Below are 20,237 nucleotides of genomic sequence, written 5' to 3' on the forward strand. Positions count from 1 at the left end.
TGGTCCTAACCTTGGCCTATGCATTGACTTTTTGGCTTGACCTTGGACCTGCCTCATCACCATGATATTGCCTTATGTTCTGGACTTTTGGTTGGACATGGCCACCATTTCTGGGAGGATCCTACTTGCCTTGCTCAGGTATTGTGGACTGGGTCCTGGCTTGTTAGGCCCTTGCAGTGCTGGCCATGCAATTTCCCTCTAGGCTCCTGGCTTGCCTTCCTCTAGGGAGTAGCCCTACTCTTGATGCTCCCTGATAATTTCTGTTTCCCATCTGGGCTGACACAAAAGAATATAGCGGCTATAGATATATTTAACATTAAGTCTATATACTTAAGGGTAGTGGTGGGAAAGTCATTGGCAAATTGCAGCAGATTCTTATTAGAGTATAAGTACGTAAGAAAAACATGAAAACCAGAATCTACCTCTCTCCTATTTCAATGGAAAATTATTCATTGCATGTCAGTAAGCGTTAAAAAGCGCTACACTGGTATTGCTTCCAACCCTGCACTCAAATAAAATACTCATCACAACCCTCATGCTTTCTGACAGTAGTATTTTCAAAAAAGGACAAATTAATAATTTGTATTATTTCAGTGTAATAATTTGTATTATTTCAGTGAACTTTTAAATACTTGTATCAAACCCAAGCACTTATCAGAAAACTTCATTGTTCCAAATCAATACAAAATGCAAATATTGAAACTTTTACCTGTATAGCTCCTGTCATTGGTCTTCCCATAGATGAAGTTAAAGTTGCCTTTGACTACAAAAATAAGTAAATTGTTTGAAACTAGGATTCACAAAGCATTAAAAGCCTGTAAAGGCTATGTACAGTCTTCTCAACACTGAGTTTTAAGAGTTGATCTCTCATGTAAGTTCATAGAAAAATTCCCATTTATGTTATTCAGATGCAATATACTGCAAGTGCCTGGCAGATTTAAAGATGTTGAACACTTCAGTTAGCACAAATTCACAACATTGTTTTTTATGTATTTGGATATTTCTGTCAGACCTTTTAAAAAAATTACATAGAAATTTATCTGAGGCAGCAGTACTTTCCATTATTAAATTATTGAAATTATTACCTTTAAATTGACAAGTAATTTACCCAAAATACTTCAGTAAAATTCTGAGTACAGCTGATAAGAGATTAATATAGGGGCAGATTTTAAGTCATACTTTCATGAAGATTTATTTTACAATAAATACAGATATACTTTGAAACTGCCACTGGATATCTTTTCCATTAGCTGACAGGCCGCATACTGCCCTTCTGTAGTAGAGTTAAAAATTTAAAGAAATGTGAAATAGTACTGTTAAACGTTGCTACAAATATACAATACAAACAGACAAAAATAAAGGGTTTCAGGCCATGAAAAAGAATTCCCCTAATTCCCACTCAGAGGCCTGTGTTTTACTATTTTACCCACTATCCATCACACATTCGTTTTTTCTGCTAAGGCTGATCTACATTAACAAGGACTGTAGTGTAGGAGAAGCACATCTGCAGAGTGAAACAGGTAGTACTGTGGACTGGACAATGCTTTGGAGGTTTCTAGCTCTACTAATGCAGATAAACATTTGTCTTTATTATCCTTAGGAAGTGCCTTTTGGTGCACTCCTTTAACAAGGTAGCTTTTCCCATCACAGCATGGTACTACACTAAACATCTGCAAATACAACTGCTAAGAAAAAGCAGTCTCAAAAGGAGTATATCCAGAGCAGCTAACAGAAAGTTCAGAGTAAAGGTTGTATTTCAATGACTTATAATAGAACTTAGGTGTTCTTGTTACCCAGCTAACTTGCATAAGAGATCTAAAGCAATGTGATCTCCCTTCTTTTTTGTCATAAAACTTACAGGAACTTTGTAGCTAAGAGCACTGCCTTTTCAAATTTGACTGAGACAGGCTAACAGAATGAAAATGTATTGGGATAAGGGGACAGTGGATATATCACTAGTGCAAAACTTCTCTTTCAATAGCAAACCAGGTTAAAGTATTAGTTATTTAAGAGTTAAAATGGGTTAAGTATACCAAAGAATATAACTAACTTTTTCTGATTAAACTAGAGGTGATTTGAAAGCCCATATTTTTTAAGACTTAATTTCACTTTAACTTTCAGAAAACTTTCCCAAGCCCAAACAGCAACCCATTCAGTTTCCCCTGCAAGAAAATCAGGTTAATACCTTGGAATATACTGCCTTATGCAGTACAGAAGTTGATTTGCAGTATGGTTTGGGAGAAAAAGAAAAAAATTTAAAAAAAAAATCAGTAACCATGCCTTGACCAAGTGCAGAGTTGTGAATTAATAAAAATTAATGAATACACGTAGTTCACTGGAAGGAAATACTTAGATAAAAAGAGCTAACTTTGTGCAAGGGATTAAATGGTAAATTTATCTTTTGGTAAATACCTCATTTTCATTAAGAATACAGCAGAACAAAAACGTACCCCAAATCCAGTAGCTAAAGGTCTTGAAGCTGATGTACCAGGAATTTTGGCTGTCACCTGGGTGGGAAAAAAAACCAAACAAACACCCGCCCCCCACTAATTGATAACCATATGTATTAATTATCAGTCTTTCTATATAGTTTCTATAGTGAATTCATAGAAATAATGCTTCAGTTGTTGTAGAAACAATTCTCATTGTAGAACCAGATTATTCTGGCAAAGAAGTAACATTAATTAGACAGTTCCAGCTCTTCTTTAGACATATAGTACGTACTTCTAAAGTGCAGGTGCCAACTTTATATTTAGTTTTGAAAACTGATATAAGATTAAGTCACAGCTAAATGAAAGTAAGAAAATTAATGTAAATTATATTAATATGGAGAAAAAAATGATCAGAACAACAATACACGGTTTTTTAAATCCCACTGTCTAGTATGTATCTCAATCTTATAATTATATCAGAGCAAGTAATCCTATGTGTAGAATATTAAACAAAGTCCTTTCAGAATATGTCATTTTGCTCTTTGACATGGTTTTATCTCATTTTATCAAACAAGAATACACATTTCCAACCAAAGTTCCTTGTTTGCTCTAGCTTAACTCCAGAACTTAATGGAACTTGTGCTCTGCTAATTTTTAAATTATTTTTCATATAAATAACTAAAGTCTGTATCTTCATGTTAGTAGCAGACAAAAAAAGATAAGAAATTCCCAAGATAAGTTTGTACCAGCACCAAAATTGGAGCTAGGACTCTAGAGAAGTATTGCAATGTATTTTAAAAGGTACTTACAGGGGGTCTTCTACCATGACTTGTTCTTGCTGCCTGTTGAAAAGCTACATCATTTTCTAAATCCTAGAAAAGATAAAATATCAACCTTTTAAGACCACAACACACAAAGCCACAATTCCAGAACCTTATGACTACTGAAAGCAGATAGGTAAAAAAACAGTTCTTCCAAAAATACTTGACTTGAAGATAACTGAATGACAGGGTTTACTGACAATAAATAATGATTATATTATTTGGTCTATCTTTTTTGGTATTTTAGATTAGGAAATGTAAAAATTTCTCTGAAAAATAAAAACACACTGAGGAAGCATTACGTGATAAAATACAATATGAAATTTTATTTCCCCCCAAAAGCTTACTATGAGCACTATTTCTAAATTTTAACATTAATGCCTGTCATGCAAATACATTAAGATACCTCCCGTCTCTGAGGTCACGCTGCAACTCCCATGAATTTGGCATTGGGATTTCACACAAGATGCCAAGTCTGGCAACACAGGCCCTGCTTTGAGCAGGGTAGTGGTTTGGACCAAATGACCCCGTTGTTCCAATTCCACTACACCAGCAGTTACCAGAAAGTGGTCTGCAAGGTTACTGTAAGTCATCCCAGATGCTCTACCGATTGCACAGATACCTGCAGGACTCCACTCTACTGTTTTCTCCTTCAGCTGCAGCACAGTAAGAGATCAATGACCTACTGACCAATAAGCAGACTCTTTTGTCAGAAAATTTGCTGCGACACACTGTCTGGGAAACACCACATTGAATGTGCCTGAATGCGAATACGGTCTTCAAATAACTAGGATTTTATACTTTATAAATTCTAACCATTAAAGCATATTAGATCCGCTATGAGATGCACACAAGTATTTTGCTGGAATAGAAAACTATAAAAAAAAAAACTATTCAAAAAGATCCTGGTGAAACTTTATATATTTCTTACTAAATAAAGAAAATTTCACTTCAAAGTGGTAGTACATTTGCACATTACTGTACCCACATCTTCTTATCTTGTACTTAGAAGTTAAAATCCTATGTATGGGAAAGGTGGGAAACAGCAAATATTTTTACCTCTGTGTCAAACGTGGGATTATAATCATTGTAGCCAGAATAAAGATCATCTTCATCAGCCTCAGGAGCCAGATGCACATTTTGCATCATTTTTCTGTGAAACATTTAACATGCCAAATATTATCTCAGTGATTTTATAGATATCTTTAAAAATGTAAAATATAAATAGTCATAAGGTTTACAAGTTCAAAAGAGCTCCAATTTCATTTTAGTTTTTAATTGCTGCCTTTGAAATTAAAAATAAGCTATGATTAGTCATAAAATCTAGGGTTCACCTATAAACAATATTAAATGGCACCATTTCATAGAATTAGATTTTGTTAGATATTTATACCACTGTCACGAAAATTGTTTGAAAGATATTTATCATTAAAACTAAATGGTCATAACAAGCAACTGTATTACTTTTAGAATGGTAGCTTTACATTCTCGGATAATTCACATTTAAGATATTCTATTTGCCTTTTTTTATTACGTCAAACCATAGTAGCCAGTCTAATGAAAAAGTTCTCTTCTAGCTTCAAATCTTCCTTCCCCTGTGTCCTTATATCAACACAGCCACAGCTATTCTCTATATGCAGCATTCTTCACCTAATTTTGCTGTTTCAATTCACGCGGTTTTTAAAAACTAGAATTAAAGAAGCCTGGGTTCCAATGTCTCTCTTCACAAATACTTTAGTCTCTAATATGGCTGCATTCACCTTGTGTGAGGACACTAAGGAGGTCTCTCTTTGCCTGAATACCTATTTCCATAAAAATCTTAAGAAGGTAACATTTGATTTCATCTATTATATGAAATACATGCACTTTAGCAAGTAAGCCTTAGCCAGGGCGAAGCGCTGCACACCCCACTGAGGGCCGGTTCCCCTCCGGCAGGAGATGCGCCCCGTCGCTTCCCCTTAGCTGGGGCCTCCTCTAAGCCGCACGCGGTGCCACCGCGGCCCGAAGCCGAACCGCTCCCTTCTGCGGGTTTCCTCAGTCAGCGCCCGAGGCGGGGGGCGGCGGCGATGTGCCCCGCAGCGGCTCCGCCTTCTCGAGAGTGGCGGGAAGGCACCGTCGCGCCGCTCCGAGCGCACGGCGGAAGGGCCTCGCTGCCGGGCAGAGCGCGGCAGGTCGGCGAGAGGCTCAGGGAACCAACGCGATGGTGCCAACGCGCCCCACCCCGACACGGCGCACACGGCCTGCTCTCCGGTCGCCCACCTCCCGCTGCGGCACCACCGCGGCCCGCTCCGCCTGCCCCGAGCGCGGCGGAGGCCGCCGGGCCCGGGCCGGTCCGCGTTGCTAAGGGGGACGCCGGAGGACGCGGTCCCGTAATGCACTGCGCGGAATCGGTAAGAGACGAGAGCGGGGCAGGGCGCAGGCCGCGGCTGGCGCCGAGGATGCCCGCGGGCCCGGCGCATGCGCAGAGCAGCTGCCGAAGCCTTTGCCCCCGTGTGGGCGTCGCCTGCCGTGAGGGGAAAGTCCCGCGGCAAATGGCGGCGGAAGAGCAGGGCGGGCAGGCTCGAAGGGCCTGTGCCGCGGGCAAAATTCATCCCCTCGGCTATCAGAGCTGCCGGCTCGCCCGCCTCGCCCGCCGTCCTTCCGCTTCCTACCAGGATCGGCTTGGGCGTGCTTAGTCTTGGCGTTAAAAAAAGAAAACCGACCCTCATCTCGTTTCTGCAAATTAAACAGCAAGAACATTCTGTCCTCCAAAATGCATAACTGCAGGGAGGAACCCACAGACATCCAAAAATTTCCATGACCATCTTTTGGATGGGAAACTACTGCTCTGAACTCTTCTGGACAGATTTTTCAAGTGGATTACTGTTGATCACTGAGCTAGAGCTAAATGTGAACTAAATTTGACTTTTTGCTTATTCTAGGACTTAATCTGAATTGATTCTGCGAACATTTAAACATACATTTAATTTCCTGAGTTAGGTTATACATATTTCCAAGATGGGAGCCTGTGTGCTAAGGAATAAAAGTTGTGTTGTATGACAGACGTACAAACAAATTTTGTTTCCCTCTATGCTTTCCTCATCTTCTGGAAGAGGAACACAAAACTACTGTGAAGGACGGCGGACTCGTCAGACTGCCTACCTTTAGTCCATGGGATAAGGAAAACATAAATGGACACAAGATCTGTTGTCTGCTAGACATTGCTTTGCTGTGTGCAAAGAAAAGTCTGTGACATGTGGATAATATTTACCTACTTTAAAGGGAAAATTATTAGGATAAATGAGTTAGTGTTTCCGAAACATTAACTAGAGAGCAATTAAAATTCAGAATGGGGGGAAAATTCTAGACTTCTCCGTAATGGGGAATTTAGGATTACAGGATCATAGAATAATTCAGGCTGGAAGGGACCTCAGGACATCTCTCCCATCCTTATACCCAGTTTAAATTTCTTTGTGTCTCTTCCCAAGATTAAAGCCAACCTGTCACTTTATGGTGAAAATTGGCACTTTATTCTATAGATTTGCTATTGTGAGAGAAAAGCAAATCTACTATGGTAAAGTAAATGGCTTCTTGCATAGCTGTCAAACCTTGCACTTGAGCACATGTCCCATACCTGAGAGCACCTCATCACGGTGCGTGCCTTTAGCATGTTTCTTGAGCTCCAGACTATTGCTGGCCCGTAGGAGCGCAGTAGGGCTCCACCAGCAGGCACGGTTCTCAGGCAGGAACCAGCACCTCCAGGCAGAGACCTCATCACAGTTTCTGCCAGTGAGCTGAGAAATTTGCTCTCAAAACTGAAAGGCTCAATAAAAAAAGTTGGTAAAGCTTCCCATCTGCCATAGTCTCTGAAACTAAATAAAAAATTAAAGACCCTAATGTCTTAGAAAGAGATGACTCCTACTACCATTTTTACCTCTTTCTCTTAGTTGGTATTTTGGAAACCCTGACAAGTGCCAGCTGATTTGCCCACAGCAAATCATTACACTCTTGGGAAAGTTTCCCCTGCCTAAATGGAAAACAGAGTAGAGCTGGGATCTTTGAACATGCCTACAGTATTTTTGAGAGAGAAAATATTTTACGAGGCCAATTGTAACCTACCCCTACTGCCGTATGCTAAGGGCATAAGCAAGCTGCAAAGACAATATACAGTGCAGAGTCAGTCAGAACACCCTTTTTATGGTCAGGGTTTGTGAGCATTATGCAATGTCAGGGCTTTCTGCTGCTCACCTTTCAGCCTCAAAGTCCTTTCTGAAGGGATAAGGCACAGAGGATATGAGTGAAAGGTCTTTCTACTCTGGCTCCGAACAAGAGAAACAAAGATAACATAAAGAAGTATTAAGACATTATCACTTCTTGCATTAACCTGTTCACATTCCATGCATGAACCACTTTCACACAGCAACTTCAGACTTGAGACCTTTCGTCATGAGAATCTTTATACCTGAAGTTTCTGGAATATAAGTATTTTGCAGAATAACAGACTTAAGATGGGAAAAATTTTCAGGTGAGTTACTTGCCACAAATGACGAACTTCAGCATAAGAAATATATACACATTTCTAGCCCCCCTTTTCTGCCTGTGACTCCTCATATATAATTGAGCCTATGGTTTTTAGGTTTTGCTCATTGTCCCCAGACACATTCATATGTACCCGAGCAGCAGGTACATTTTGTAGCAAGAGCCCTCGCTCTGCTATCCAGCTTGTCCGTATCGGGGACCTGGGCATACTGATGCCCAGCATATTCTGATGTTTCAGCCCAATTATCTAGGGCAGTGGAAAGAAGGCACCGTGATAAGGAGGCAATGCATCTGTGTTGTAAATGAAATGGTGCCGAGGCACCACAGGAATCTGACCATGGTCATATTATCAAACTTTCTTACCCTCCAAAATTGGGTGTATACATTCAAACCGGCTATTGGAAGTGGTCCCTGGCCTGTATAGTCCCTGACCATACTGGGAATTGTTTGGAAGAATGATAACTAGCTAACACTATAATGGGCTATTTTAACCCCAGAGACAGTCAACTCCAGTGGCTGGTCCAGCCCCTGGCAAGCTGCACGTTGCCCACACTGCTGGAGCGTGCACCAGGGGCCAGGAGCTTGGGAACACTCCCTGGCCCAGCTCCTTAGGCCTCTCAGTCCAGCTGCTACTTCTGACGTCTTCACAAACACGAGAGTCTCAACAGACTTTATTTATGTTTCTAAAAGCTGTGTCAGTCTACAATTATTTTTTTTCTGGTGCTATGAAGTATAAATAGACCTTAATGCATGAAGATTTAACACAAACCCAAAAAATTTCAGGATCCTTTGCGGCAACACGGGACCTCACTCATGGGTTGTGATTATAAGACAACTTCTAACAAGATCACGCGACAGGGAGAAACCCATATGATGTAATTGTCTTTACTGGTCCAGAGGACACCTGGAATGTGAGGCTGCCAAAAAAATGTAGTAAATTTAGTATACAGCCCAAGCAACGTTGTATGCTCTGAATTCCTGACCATTTTAAGTTGGATTAAGCCAGCACTGTCACTAAATGAAGTTGTCCCATTCTTTTCCCACATTCTGATTTTCATTCCTGCCCCAGATCAGTCCTCTGACCGGCATTGAGTTAGATGCTTGTGCAGCTGAAGCAAACTGCAGATCTGATCAGGTTTTTGTTCAGTTACCTTTCAAGACATCAAGTACCTGACCCAATAAATTCAGTGAAACTTATGGCAGATTAAGGAGACCATGAAGCTATATTCTTAAACAGTACGAATTTCTTTGCCTTTCAATACATGGTGTATCTGTCTTTTTGCGGCACTAACGTTGCAAATAAGGACTCAGTCAAACTGTTCCAGGACCTGCTAACTCGGGTTCAGGGGTTAATGGCCACCGTCTGCCTGTTACAATCACTGTTAGTGTGTACCTTACCCTTGCTCTGGCAGTTTAACTGTTCGTCTGATCAGCCACTACTTAGTGTTTTTAGAAAATGGTCTGAATTGAAAAAGTAATTTTCCCATTATAATCTTTAAAAAGTAATTTCTTACATTGAATCCTGGACTGACGAGGTGTTCAGAATTTTCTGCTGTCACGTGGAGACTCTTCAGCTAGCTCAACTGCCACAAACAGTGAAGCTGCATTTAACTACTCCTCTGGGAACTAATAGATCTTGTTGGCATATCTCTAAAAACTACTGAAGGGAAAGAAAATATGGAATGCTTTTAAAATTAAAGCCTTTCTAATACTTAACGTTTCAAAATATTTTCTTTTTTTTAGTTGAAAATTTAAGAGTTGAATGGTAATTGAACTTAATGGTAACTAAATTTATTTTAAAGACAATTAAAAATTAAAAAATTAAAGCCTCAGATCAAATTCTTCCTTACTTGAAAATTCAAACTTCAACTGTTTAATATTTTGCTGACTGGTCTATGTTACAGCCTTGATACTCTGGGCTCATTTATCTCATCAACAGATACATATTGCATGTTACTTTGCTCTTATCAAGTGTATGAATAGTATGCGTGTTAGAATCTTTATATATTAGCTCATTATTTCTGTGCTGTTAAAAACACACCTCTATAGCACTTTTTAACATAAAATTCTTCCAATTAATGTTTCCTAACATAGAAATAATAAATTAAAGAAGCCTTTTGTCTCTTGTAGGAGATTTAAAAATCAATTTTATACTTGTGATCTCCGAGTTGGTGTGCATAAATGTATATAAATTATGTTAAGAGAATTCAAGTTAGAAAATAAAGTTTCTAGAGCTACTCTTGATGCAATGATAAGCACAAGGATCAGAATGTTTTCAGGGTTAGGTTCTTAATGAGGAACTAATTAGGTAGAAATATTTTATGGAGTTATATTGAAAGTTCTTAAAAGAGCTATTTCAGAACAGTTCGAAAGGTAGAAAATATTCAGTACAGTACAATATTCTAAACATCAATTTACTATACAGTCTGTATTTAGCAAGTAAATAAATCAATTTGCATACAATTTGAAAACAAACAACATGAATGGAAGAATCTAATGAATAATATGTATGTTATGAATAATGTTTATGTGGTAGTTTGGAATTAAAAGACATTTGCAACAGGAAAATTATCTTGTTAACAGGTATTTTTACTATTAAAGGATATAATTCCATCTAGTTTTGCTGAATCACGTTTTTGTAATATTTGTTTTACTACTATTTACTTTCTGATTCCTGCAGATAGCTTCTTTAAGAATCAGCATTTTAGCAATATTGTTAGTATTTGCGTCAGACCATTTGCACTGTGAAAGACCACCTAAATTAACTGCACAAACTACTAGCAATAATTAAAATTATATTTTTAATTGTAGCATAATTTTAATATAATCATTAGTTATAATTACAGTATGCAAACCATTAGTTAGGACACTACAGAATAGGAATAAAGTTATTAAATTAAAGCTATCATTTTAAGGCATTATGTTCTCCGAACCATTAGGATCAGTAGTAGATAGTAGCAACGTACCATAGTCCATTACAAAAGAAATGTACTTTCTGGTTGCTCTGGTGAGCAAGTAATGTATTAAACTGATCTAATACTTAACAAATGTGAACTATGCCTCTGTTTTCATCCCATGTCAAAAGCTCAGGCTAGGACACTCTGTATTTTAGAAGCATGCAGTTCCTTTATTTTCTGCAAGGGGGAATTCACATCTCCTTCATATTCCACCTCCCTGTGGCTCACAGTTAATGCTAGTTATTTCCCCTTGTTTATTACACGACTCTCTTATACCGTCCTGCTCCTCCCCTGAAATAAACCCACCTCCTCTCCGCAGCCAGTAGCAGATTTCAGCTCCTCACGTGGGGCAGCAGAGGGGTACGCTCAATGGAAAGAGACTAAAAACATGGAGGGATCAACTTTGCAGCTCCCAACACAAGTCAAGTCTGCTCCCTCTGCTGTTGGACTTAGAAGAAGAATATATATGCTGGTGAGTGCATATTTGCTCCACTTGGGCCTCTCCTGCTGCCAGTACAAGCCCTACTTTTCATTCCCTAATGGAGCCCAGGACCTTTCACCGTATTATTGGTTATAGGTTTTTGATGTTTCTGGGCTTAGGGTACCTTCTGTCCTTCCCATGTGAACTGCAGAAGAGGGAGAAGAATCACTGTCCCTTATTTGTGGAGGTTGCAAGTATTGGGCCTAAACATTCTTATGCTGTTACACAAAAATGAAACTTTGCTCTTTTTTTTTAAATCATATTTTCTTCCCTTGACTTACACTTCTGAGAATTTAATTCTTTATATTTTCCTTTCTTCTTGCAAACTTCTTTCTTTCTCCACTTTTGATCTATTCACTTTGGACTCATCAGTGTGTCCCGTCACCACAAACAATGGGGAATATGGCTGCTGTCATGCTCTAATCAAATGACTAACGCAGAGCTGTGTGGCTTTGTCACTAATACGTGGATGATAACAGTATAGTTCAGATTTCATTGCCACAGACCTCTTGTTTTGTTCACCAACAGAACTTAAAGGCTCTGTAATTGCCATTATCACAACTGTGATGAGCTCTCAAACCCCTGTAGTAACACCTCCTGAACAGTTTAACTGAGCTTTTAATTCTGCTGAATCCATTTGTCTATCTGTAATGGCTTTTGTCTCTAATAGTCTATTACTTAAGACAACTTGAGGTATAAATACACTTCTCAGGACGTCAAAGAATATTAAAATAACCGGTAAGTACTCCAAATGGGAGTGATGGTGAACTTGTTCTGAAAACCATGTTTCCAAAGCTCAAGAGACATTAGTTTTATGTTCTAGGAACTTTTTTTTCCTTTGAAATTAAAACTTGAGTACACAAAATAAGTATACATTGATTGCTTCCATTACGGTTTGGCTAGACAAAGGTCTTTGTGTTTGTAACACGTGCCTAGTCATGCCATTTTGAATTAGTCTTCAAAGAAGCAAAACTGGTACTTGCTAAAGTCATAAAACAATGCTTTCTACGCCAGCCTGCACAAGCTATAAGCAGCAGAACTGGCATGGCATCCTGCACTCTTCTGTCCCACTTCCTTAAATCTTCTTGTGGCCCAGTTACGGCCACTTTGCTCCACCTACATTTCCCAGCTACTGGCAGGTCTCAGGTTACGTGGGTGGTGTTAAGGAAGGGAAGTCAAGGACACATGAGTTTGGTTTTCCACCTACTGTCTATTGAGTGGTCTTTGTGAAACCTTTAGGAATTTATACTTTTGAGATGTCTGAGATGTTGAATGTGGTTGGAATTAGCAAAGTGCTAGTGAGGGGGATGGATGTACAAGGTGATTATGTAGGTCTTTTATTTCTTTCTTGGAAACTAGAAGAAGTGATAGCCAAACAAAGGTTCACTGCACTTGTCAGTAACTATGAAACGTTTATTCTGGGAACAAATGTATTAATTTTCAACCTAACTTTTTTCAGAAAGCCAGAAACACAAGAAAATTTGCAAGTACTTCTCAGCTATATTAAAAGTACAGTAGTATAATCTTTGATAACTAGTAAGCATTTAAAATGTTAACTTTTGTTTCTTTTCAGGAATATCCAGCATGATTACAGAGCAATATGCAGATGAGTAAAATTAGAAAAAATGAGTAATGCAGCATGCCAACAGGAACAGTAGATATTGTAGAGCAGGTTGAAGAATTATGTTGACATTTTAATGTCATATTTTTGCACAATTTTAAAGTTTTGTACGAAAACCGAGGACAGCAAAAATATATTTTTAATTCAGCATTTAAGAAGAAAGTATTTTTAATAATAAGGCCTTGCTTAATGTGAAAAAAGTATGGAATTAGTTTCAAATTTGAACTTTTACTTCGGAATTCATTTGTGCCCTTGTCAAAAAATAGGGAGCAGTGGGGTTTGATGTATTCTAGTACTGTTTCTGGTCAAAGTGTGATGACGTCTTTGCGTCCTCAAAGGTGGCTGTGAATCCCAAGGCCCAGACTCTCGCAGGTGTTTCAGTTTCATTGGGAGCGCACCTGGGGGTACCTGAACACCTTTGATTCCGTGGCCATAGAGGTCTACTCTTTTTAACAGTAGGATAAAATCTTTACCCAAACCTTGGCCTTGTCCCACCCCAAAGCGGGTATAACAGGCTGGCCTCCATCCCAGCAAAGGCTGACCTCCTCCCCCGCATCCTGCAGGTGACCACCCTTTCCTGCTACCTCTTGGTGCAGCCTGAGGGTGAACGTGCAAGGCCTGCCTTTCCACGGGGGCCAAAGCGGTGCTGCCAGCACACCCGAGTTCGTGGGGGAAACTGTGTGGATCCTGAGAGACGATGTCATGGCCGTGCCTCCCGCGGCCTGTGGAGAACGGGGAGGGGAATGAGGCGAGCTGGGGCTCGGCCCAGGTGAGAGCCGCCGGTAAGTGGGGGGGACGGGAAGACCTCTCCGTGTCCGTGCAGGTGTGGGGGAGGGGACCGGGCGCCAGTGGGCGACGGGAACCGCTCTCAGCCGGCCGCGGGCGGCCGCTCCCCGCGCCGCCTCTGGGCGGGCTCTTTCCCCGTCGGGGAAGGAAGGCCGCTGGGCGGCTCCAGGAGCGGTCACTGAGGGGCGCGGCGCGGAGCCAATCGGAGCGCTCGTAGCAGGAGCCAATGGGGGCGGCCGTGACATGGCGGGAGCCGTGGGTGGGGGGCGGGCGCGCATTAGGTTAGAGGTGGCACGAGCGGCGCCGTGCCGCTCCTCATCCCGCACCTCCCGGCCCCGCAGGCATGGAGCCCTCGCAGGTTGCCGTCATCGGCAGGTAAAGTCTCTCCCGCGGGCAGGTGCAGAGTCCCGGGGAGGGGGTGCCAGCCCGGCTCCGCCCCCGGGGGCTCTGGGAGCGGATGCTGGGACGCGTGAAGGGGCGAGGTCCGGCCTGCGGGGAGGTGGGTTTGCCGCCTCAGCGAGGCCGGCGTGGCGCTGCCCCAGCTGTCGCTGCCGATGCAGGCGTCGGATGCCGCAGAGAGGTGCTAACTTGGGGCAGTCGGCGGGTTTCGGCGTGTGGAGGCTGTGCTGGGGAGAGCAGGGCTGGGGCAGGGGAGCAACGCGAGGGAGGTCTGGCCAGCTGCGGGCTGGTGCTGCTGCTGGAGTTCGGGAACCTGGGGAGGGAATGCACCTGTTCGGCTCATTAGAAAGAGTGTCTTTGCTGAAGTCCCTGACAGCTCTGTGCTACTTTAAAAAAAAACAACCCAAACCAAACAAACATTCACAGCATCTCCACTCGAAGTAAGTCATCCTTTAGGTCTGAAAGACTGCTGCCCTTTTTCATTGCCGTGTTTTGTGTGTGTGTAAGTGCAAGAGGAGTGGAGAAATCTGAGCACAGCTTTAAGATCCTGTTTGTCAACTATGTCAAGAAGCTCCTAAGTTTCTCTCGGGCACTCCTGCAGCAATACTTTCTTGCCACAAGATACAGCGGTATTTCTGACTTGCATGGGAATGCGTTGTTTCATCCTCTTCTTGAGCTAAAACTGAAGTTTCTCTATTTGAACAATAATTGGGTGGGGATAGAAAAAACCTGCCAGACAGTAACAGCCCCCTGCTCACTGCTGTAACTCTGCTAGAAGCGTGGGCTGCTTGAGGTCTCGGGACACGTGTCTCGGTGCCGTCATGTGACGGTGACAAAGCTGGCTCTTACTGGTGGCGTTCAGGGAGCTTTTATTCACTGTAGGTGTGCGAAGGGTTGGGAGAGCTGGACTTGTTTTGTACGCTCTGTAGTTCAAAAGAAAAACCCCACAATACTAAAAACCTGTATTGAAATAAAAGAAAAAAAAAAATTTTTTTGGTCAAACACTGATTTAAGGAAACTTAATTTAAAAGTGCAGTTTGAAAGAGGTGATGCTAATTTATAAAGATACTGGTAGCTCAGATATGCTTGTTTAAGTGATCCAAATGCTTTTATTTTAGAAATACTTGTTACCCAGGAGGCTACAGTAGCTAACAAACCTTGACCCATATCTTACCTTTTCCATAAGTGTGCTTGTTCTGTAGTTTGCCTGGGAGCTTCTGAGGTCTGGGCTTACTACAGTGAACTTGTATGTGTGTGTTTTGTTTTAAATGCTAAGTTTTGAGTGAGAACTTACTGTTCCTTTAACAACACTAAATCCAAAGTTTCACTCTTCTTTTTTTTTTGGTCCCAATTATTTCCACTGATTCCTGCTGTTTCCTTAAACTTCCTGTTTTGTTCCCTTTTTTTATTTAAACCAAAGCCTGAACATGTTCCTGTTTTCTCTTCCTTCTTTTCTCATCTTTATCTCTGACTTTTACTCCCCTTTTAATCCTTTATCGATGCTCTAGTGGCCTTGCATTTTCCAGTTGCCAGAGGTTGCTTAAGTTTAAGGCTAAAAATACAGTGATCTCGGAAATGACAGAAAATGCATGTAATTATCAAACCCCCCACTATAACAGTCATGGGTATGGAGTTCTGCTTTTGTCTTTGTAAAGGAGATTTTTGGGTTTTTTGTGATCTCAGGTTATTTAAGCTTACTATGCTGTTCCTCAGTGCTTCTTTTTGAAGAGGCTGATGCCTGCTATAAATCTAATTAAGTTAAAACCTGCATTGCTTTAAGAGACGTGATAAAATTGTCAGTTACTGCACGTTTTCTCTATGTATTTCTCAGTAATGTGACTTCATCAAAAGATGTAGGCAGACTGTTCCTGCATGCCTCCAGCATGGTAGGGTGCTTCATCTGAAGATAAGGGTAGTGCTGGACGTCGGTAGGTAGGAAAGCAATATCAAACCCATAGTTGTTGGGTTTTGTTTTGTTATTTTTTTTCTTTTCACATGCTTATGGTACTTCCTAAATGGTAGAGGACCCATGACTTTGGTAGCTGGGCCTTAGGTTTTCTGATCATCTCTGAAGCAGGATCCTGAACTCTTGGACCAATGAGCTGGTGTCTGTCTTTAGACTGTGAACTGAACAGATGAGTTTTAAATTAAAAAAAAAAAAAAATCTCTTTAATGTAATTCCATGCACCAATTCCAGGTTAAGATTACAGCTGACAAAATTTCATACTTGAGTCCAGTCCCAAAGTAGTGGTTCCTACTGTTTTGAATTCTGTTGTCCTTTTTCTGTTTTGTCTTTTTCTTCCTCATTATCTTTCTTCCAGCTCTCAGAGAAGCTGCTACGCAGCTAGCAAAGGATAATTCTCTGTTAGAAAGAGATTTGTTTCTTATCAATATGTAATTTTCATCAAATATTGAAGAGTCCAAGCTCTGTTTTCCTTCTTGCAATGCTTGTCAGACCCCCTTCCCCAAAATAAATGCTGCCTTATTAATTGGCTGATATTTATTTTCTTTTCAGCGGACTCATTGGTCGCAGCTGGGCCATGGTGTTTGCTGCTGGAGGCTTCAAAGTGAAACTTTATGATATTGCACAACACCAGCTAACAAGTGCACTGGAAAACATTCGGTAGGTCCCCTGGCTTGAAATGACTGGGATTGTAATGAAACTGGGAATTTCTGTAATTACGAAGGAACAGCCACTTCTTACTGTTTAAGGGAACATAGATTTTAAGCTTGGAAGAAGGCTTTAACTTAGAAGTACAGGTCCTGTTAAGATCAGAAGAACTGTGCTCCCAAATCTCTCGATGACACTTCTGAAGAGCACTTTAATTCTTAAGTAATGATTTAAGAGCTTACGTTTGGATCCAAATTCTTGAAATGATGTTACCATGATTAAGTTATCTATAGGCAAAGCTTAAAATGAACACAAGAGTTTTTGCATGGAAGGACAATAAAGACTTTCAAAATGGAAGTAGGTTAATATGGATTCCTGAGGAGCCCTGCTGCAATTATTAATATTTTATAACTAGAATTTTTAAAATTCTTAAACTGATATATTTTGAGTCCTAGAAGAACAGATTGCTAGTTCCACTAATGATGCAACTACTGATCAGTTATAGTAGAGGCTGGGAAGCATGTTTAGAAGGGGCACATCTGAGAGCGTGAACACAAGAACAATCGCACTGGTTCAGACCAATAATCGTCCAGTCCTTTACTCTGTTGCCCTGTGGCACTACAACTAAAGCCACATGCTTTTGGTACACAACAGAGCTACAAGTTCAAGTCCTGCCTGGCTGCTCCCCTCCCCCAAACTCTAGTGCCTAGAAGTTGCTTATGTATTCAGTAACTAACTAGATTTCTTCCGAGTATTTCTCTAACCTTCCCTTGAACCTGTGTAAATCCTTTTGCGGCCTCCTTGCCAAAGGACTTTGTGTTCTGCAGGTTTACTGCTCACTGTGTGAAGAGCTGTTCCCTTTTGTTTGTTTTCAGCCAGGCTCTTCAGTTGCTTTGTTTGGCCTCTAGTTCTTATGTTAGAAGGGACAATGGCTGGTTGGTTCTATTCACCCTCTTCTTGCTGGGCCTGAAATACAGCTTTTTATATGCCTTTGAGAGAGAGAGTGCCTTTATAGAGTGGTTCTGTGCACAATCTTATGTTGCTGTATCACCATTTAATTCTGAAGTTTGGGTTCCTTCATGATCAGCATCAACCTAAATGCATCAGCCCTCCCTTCGTGACGCCTTGGAGTGAAATATGTCAGCTGCTGTGTGTCAGCCAGTATGAGGAGGAAGCTGCATCTAAAAAAAGGATTGTGTTGTGCTGCATCCTGATTGCTTTCTGTAACAAGGCTTACAGCAAGGAGAGCAACTTCAGGAGCCCCTTGTAGGTCAGTTTAGTTATTGGAGTTTAGAAATTAAACAGTATGTGATATCTAGTGAGATTTGCTAAAAAAGGTTTGATAATGAAAGAGGGGGAAAATCTATCTCCTACAATTATTTTTTTTTCTTTCCCCAAACCTCTCTTTCCAGGTAGGTGTTAGTTAGGCTGAACATCTCTGTTGCTGCAGCTAGATGACACACACTTGTTTTTTTCAGAATTGCTGTCATAGCGGTAGCCATGGTGAGATTCTAGATTACTATGGAGGGGGCAGTTTTGCAGTCTACGTTACTAAAGACAGCACTTGCCCCTAGTTTTTTTTTTCCTAATAGTAAAATGAGGACTTTAACCTTCCAAGGTTTTTGGCTTGGAAAAGTGAAGCATAAAATGCTATGTGTAATAGGGTAGAGTGCTATTTGGGTATATCTGTACTGTCCTGTGTCTGCCTGGCTGTCCCATAGGAGTTCAAGGCAGGTTTTGCCTTTTACATAAGGTGTTCTTAACTCAACTTATAATTAACTTGTGCATCTTGGCTGTTGTAACATCCTAGTTAAAAAGCCTAGTTTCAGGACAAGGTAGTTTTTGTGACAAGAATATAAGCTATGCAGTTTCTTCAACCAGTATTTTAGCGATTGTATCTATCAAAATAATGGTCAAACTTGAACTTCTTTGCACTGATTTCATAGCACACAAACTGCACACAAACAATCCCTTTAAGTTACTGATGTGATACTTGTGTAAGAGCTGGAGCTTGAGTAGGTAATGAGGGCTCACAGGGGAGAGCAACTGACACAGCCAGTTGGTGGCTACTTCTCTGGACTTGCTGGGATTTGCTTTTCTTTTCTCTCCAAGTAGCTACGGCTAGGGAAATTTTTAGGCTTAGGGTTTTTGTGGTGTTTTTTTTTGTTTTAGTATTGAAAGGTATTTGTTCCACTCTAGTCTGCAGTCCATGAACTTTTAGTGTATGGAGGTACTCTACATATTAAGGAGAAACTGGAGTGTTCAGAAGACTGTTCATAGTTTCCCTTTTTAAACAAAAGAAAAGTGGGATTTAAGTAGTAAACAACATTGACTTCTAAAAGGAGATGATACTCCTTTGACAGAAATTATATTTAAGTATTTATTAACTATTTTATGTGTTGGACTTTTAATATGTTGACTTGTAACTTGTTGTTCTGAATTTATATAAAGGGCATCTCAGGGTTCATTAACCTAACGAATCCAAGTCTCACACAACAGTAGGTGGGCAGCAGGGGTGTGTAGTCCTGCAAGAGGACTGGAATGAGTCTGGGATGGACCTACAGTGATCATGACAGCCTGCATGTATCTGTATGGAAAATCTGAAATGTGCTCTGTAAACTTACTCAAAACACTTGATTATGGGTAAAAAATAAGATTAAAGCATGGAATTTGGATCTACTGAGACAAGTGGAAATACGTATCATGTTGCCACAATATCAGTAGACCAGATACAGAAAGAAAAGGAGGGTATATTTACAGGCCTAACATGGTGTGATGGATTTACTGCCTATCTTCCTGTTGCCAGACACGTGGCAGTCAGTGCCCTTACACACAAAACAACCGCATGTTGGATTGAACTGGGTGTACCAGTGGCATTATTAACTAGTGTCTGCTCTAATGGAACAACCTTTTGTTCTGCTGAAGAAACAAACTAATGAACGGCTTTATGCCACACTTGACTTACTGAATATACACTGTAGTAACCTGCCCTGGAAAATGTAACTTTTCATATCCAGTATGCTTTCTTCTGAGTCAGCGTGATTCTGGTTTGAATGCAAGATTGGTAAACTTTAAAATAATGAGAGTTAGAAAAACAAGTAGTACCATATTCCTGAAAGTAATCCTAAAACATATGATGCAGAAATGCTTTAGTGCATGCCCCCCAAAAAACCTTTACGATTCTTGTAATATGTAAACTTTTTTTCAAATAGTTGCTGTGCTGCTGTTCTAAATATAATTATGCTGCTGATAAGACTGATTAATTACAGTGGAAATGCTGTATTTTTTCCCCTGTGTAACTGGTTCATGTTTTATATAGAACAGTTTTTGCACTGTATAATGAAAGACTATTGCAAGGGGAAAAAAGTTTAGTTGACTCTGAAGAGGACACTAAAATTTGGGTATTTGCGCATGCATTCTGTGATTTCTTTCTAGAAGTAGATGCTGATTAAATATGGTATTAACTTAGATACAAAACTGTATGTCCTACAGGACACAGGAGCAGGTAACTGTTTTTAATATATAAAAAACCACAGTTGTATGCATAAAGACTATAGCTAACTTCAGAAAAAAAAATCGTAGAAGATCTCAGGAAGTAGTCTGTGCTAAAA

General features: G+C 40.6%; 2 protein-coding genes across 4 annotated transcripts in view; one reads left to right on the forward strand and one right to left on the reverse strand.

The window, feature by feature from the left end:
- Window positions 1-5,702, reverse strand: part of IFT88 (intraflagellar transport 88) — a 52,122-nt gene extending 46,420 nt beyond the window's left edge. Inside the window, exons 1-5 of one of the 2 annotated variants that reach the window (XM_075139948.1) lie at window positions 5,513-5,702; window positions 4,313-4,406; window positions 3,242-3,304; window positions 2,451-2,507; window positions 710-763 (exon numbers count right to left, since the gene is read on the reverse strand). In XM_075139948.1, coding sequence (XP_074996049.1) covers window positions 710-763; window positions 2,451-2,507; window positions 3,242-3,304; window positions 4,313-4,402 — 264 coding nt within the window. In that variant the 5' untranslated portion in view covers window positions 4,403-4,406; window positions 5,513-5,702. The remainder of the gene's footprint in view (window positions 1-709; window positions 764-2,450; window positions 2,508-3,241; window positions 3,305-4,312; window positions 4,407-5,512) is intronic. The other variant, XM_075139949.1, reaches the window with a different exon arrangement.
- Window positions 5,703-13,820: 8,118 nt separating this feature from the next.
- CRYL1 (crystallin lambda 1) overlaps window positions 13,821-20,237 on the forward strand; it is a 67,631-nt gene continuing 61,214 nt past the window's right edge. The window contains exons 1-2 of one of the 2 annotated variants that reach the window (XM_075139950.1): window positions 13,821-13,991; window positions 16,531-16,638. In XM_075139950.1, coding sequence (XP_074996051.1) covers window positions 13,960-13,991; window positions 16,531-16,638 — 140 coding nt within the window. In that variant the 5' untranslated portion in view covers window positions 13,821-13,959. The remainder of the gene's footprint in view (window positions 13,992-16,530; window positions 16,639-20,237) is intronic. The other variant, XM_075139951.1, reaches the window with a different exon arrangement.

Source organism: Calonectris borealis, chromosome 1 (genome assembly GCF_964195595.1).
Source record: "Calonectris borealis chromosome 1, bCalBor7.hap1.2, whole genome shotgun sequence".
Classification (NCBI taxonomy): Eukaryota; Metazoa; Chordata; class Aves; order Procellariiformes; family Procellariidae; genus Calonectris; species Calonectris borealis.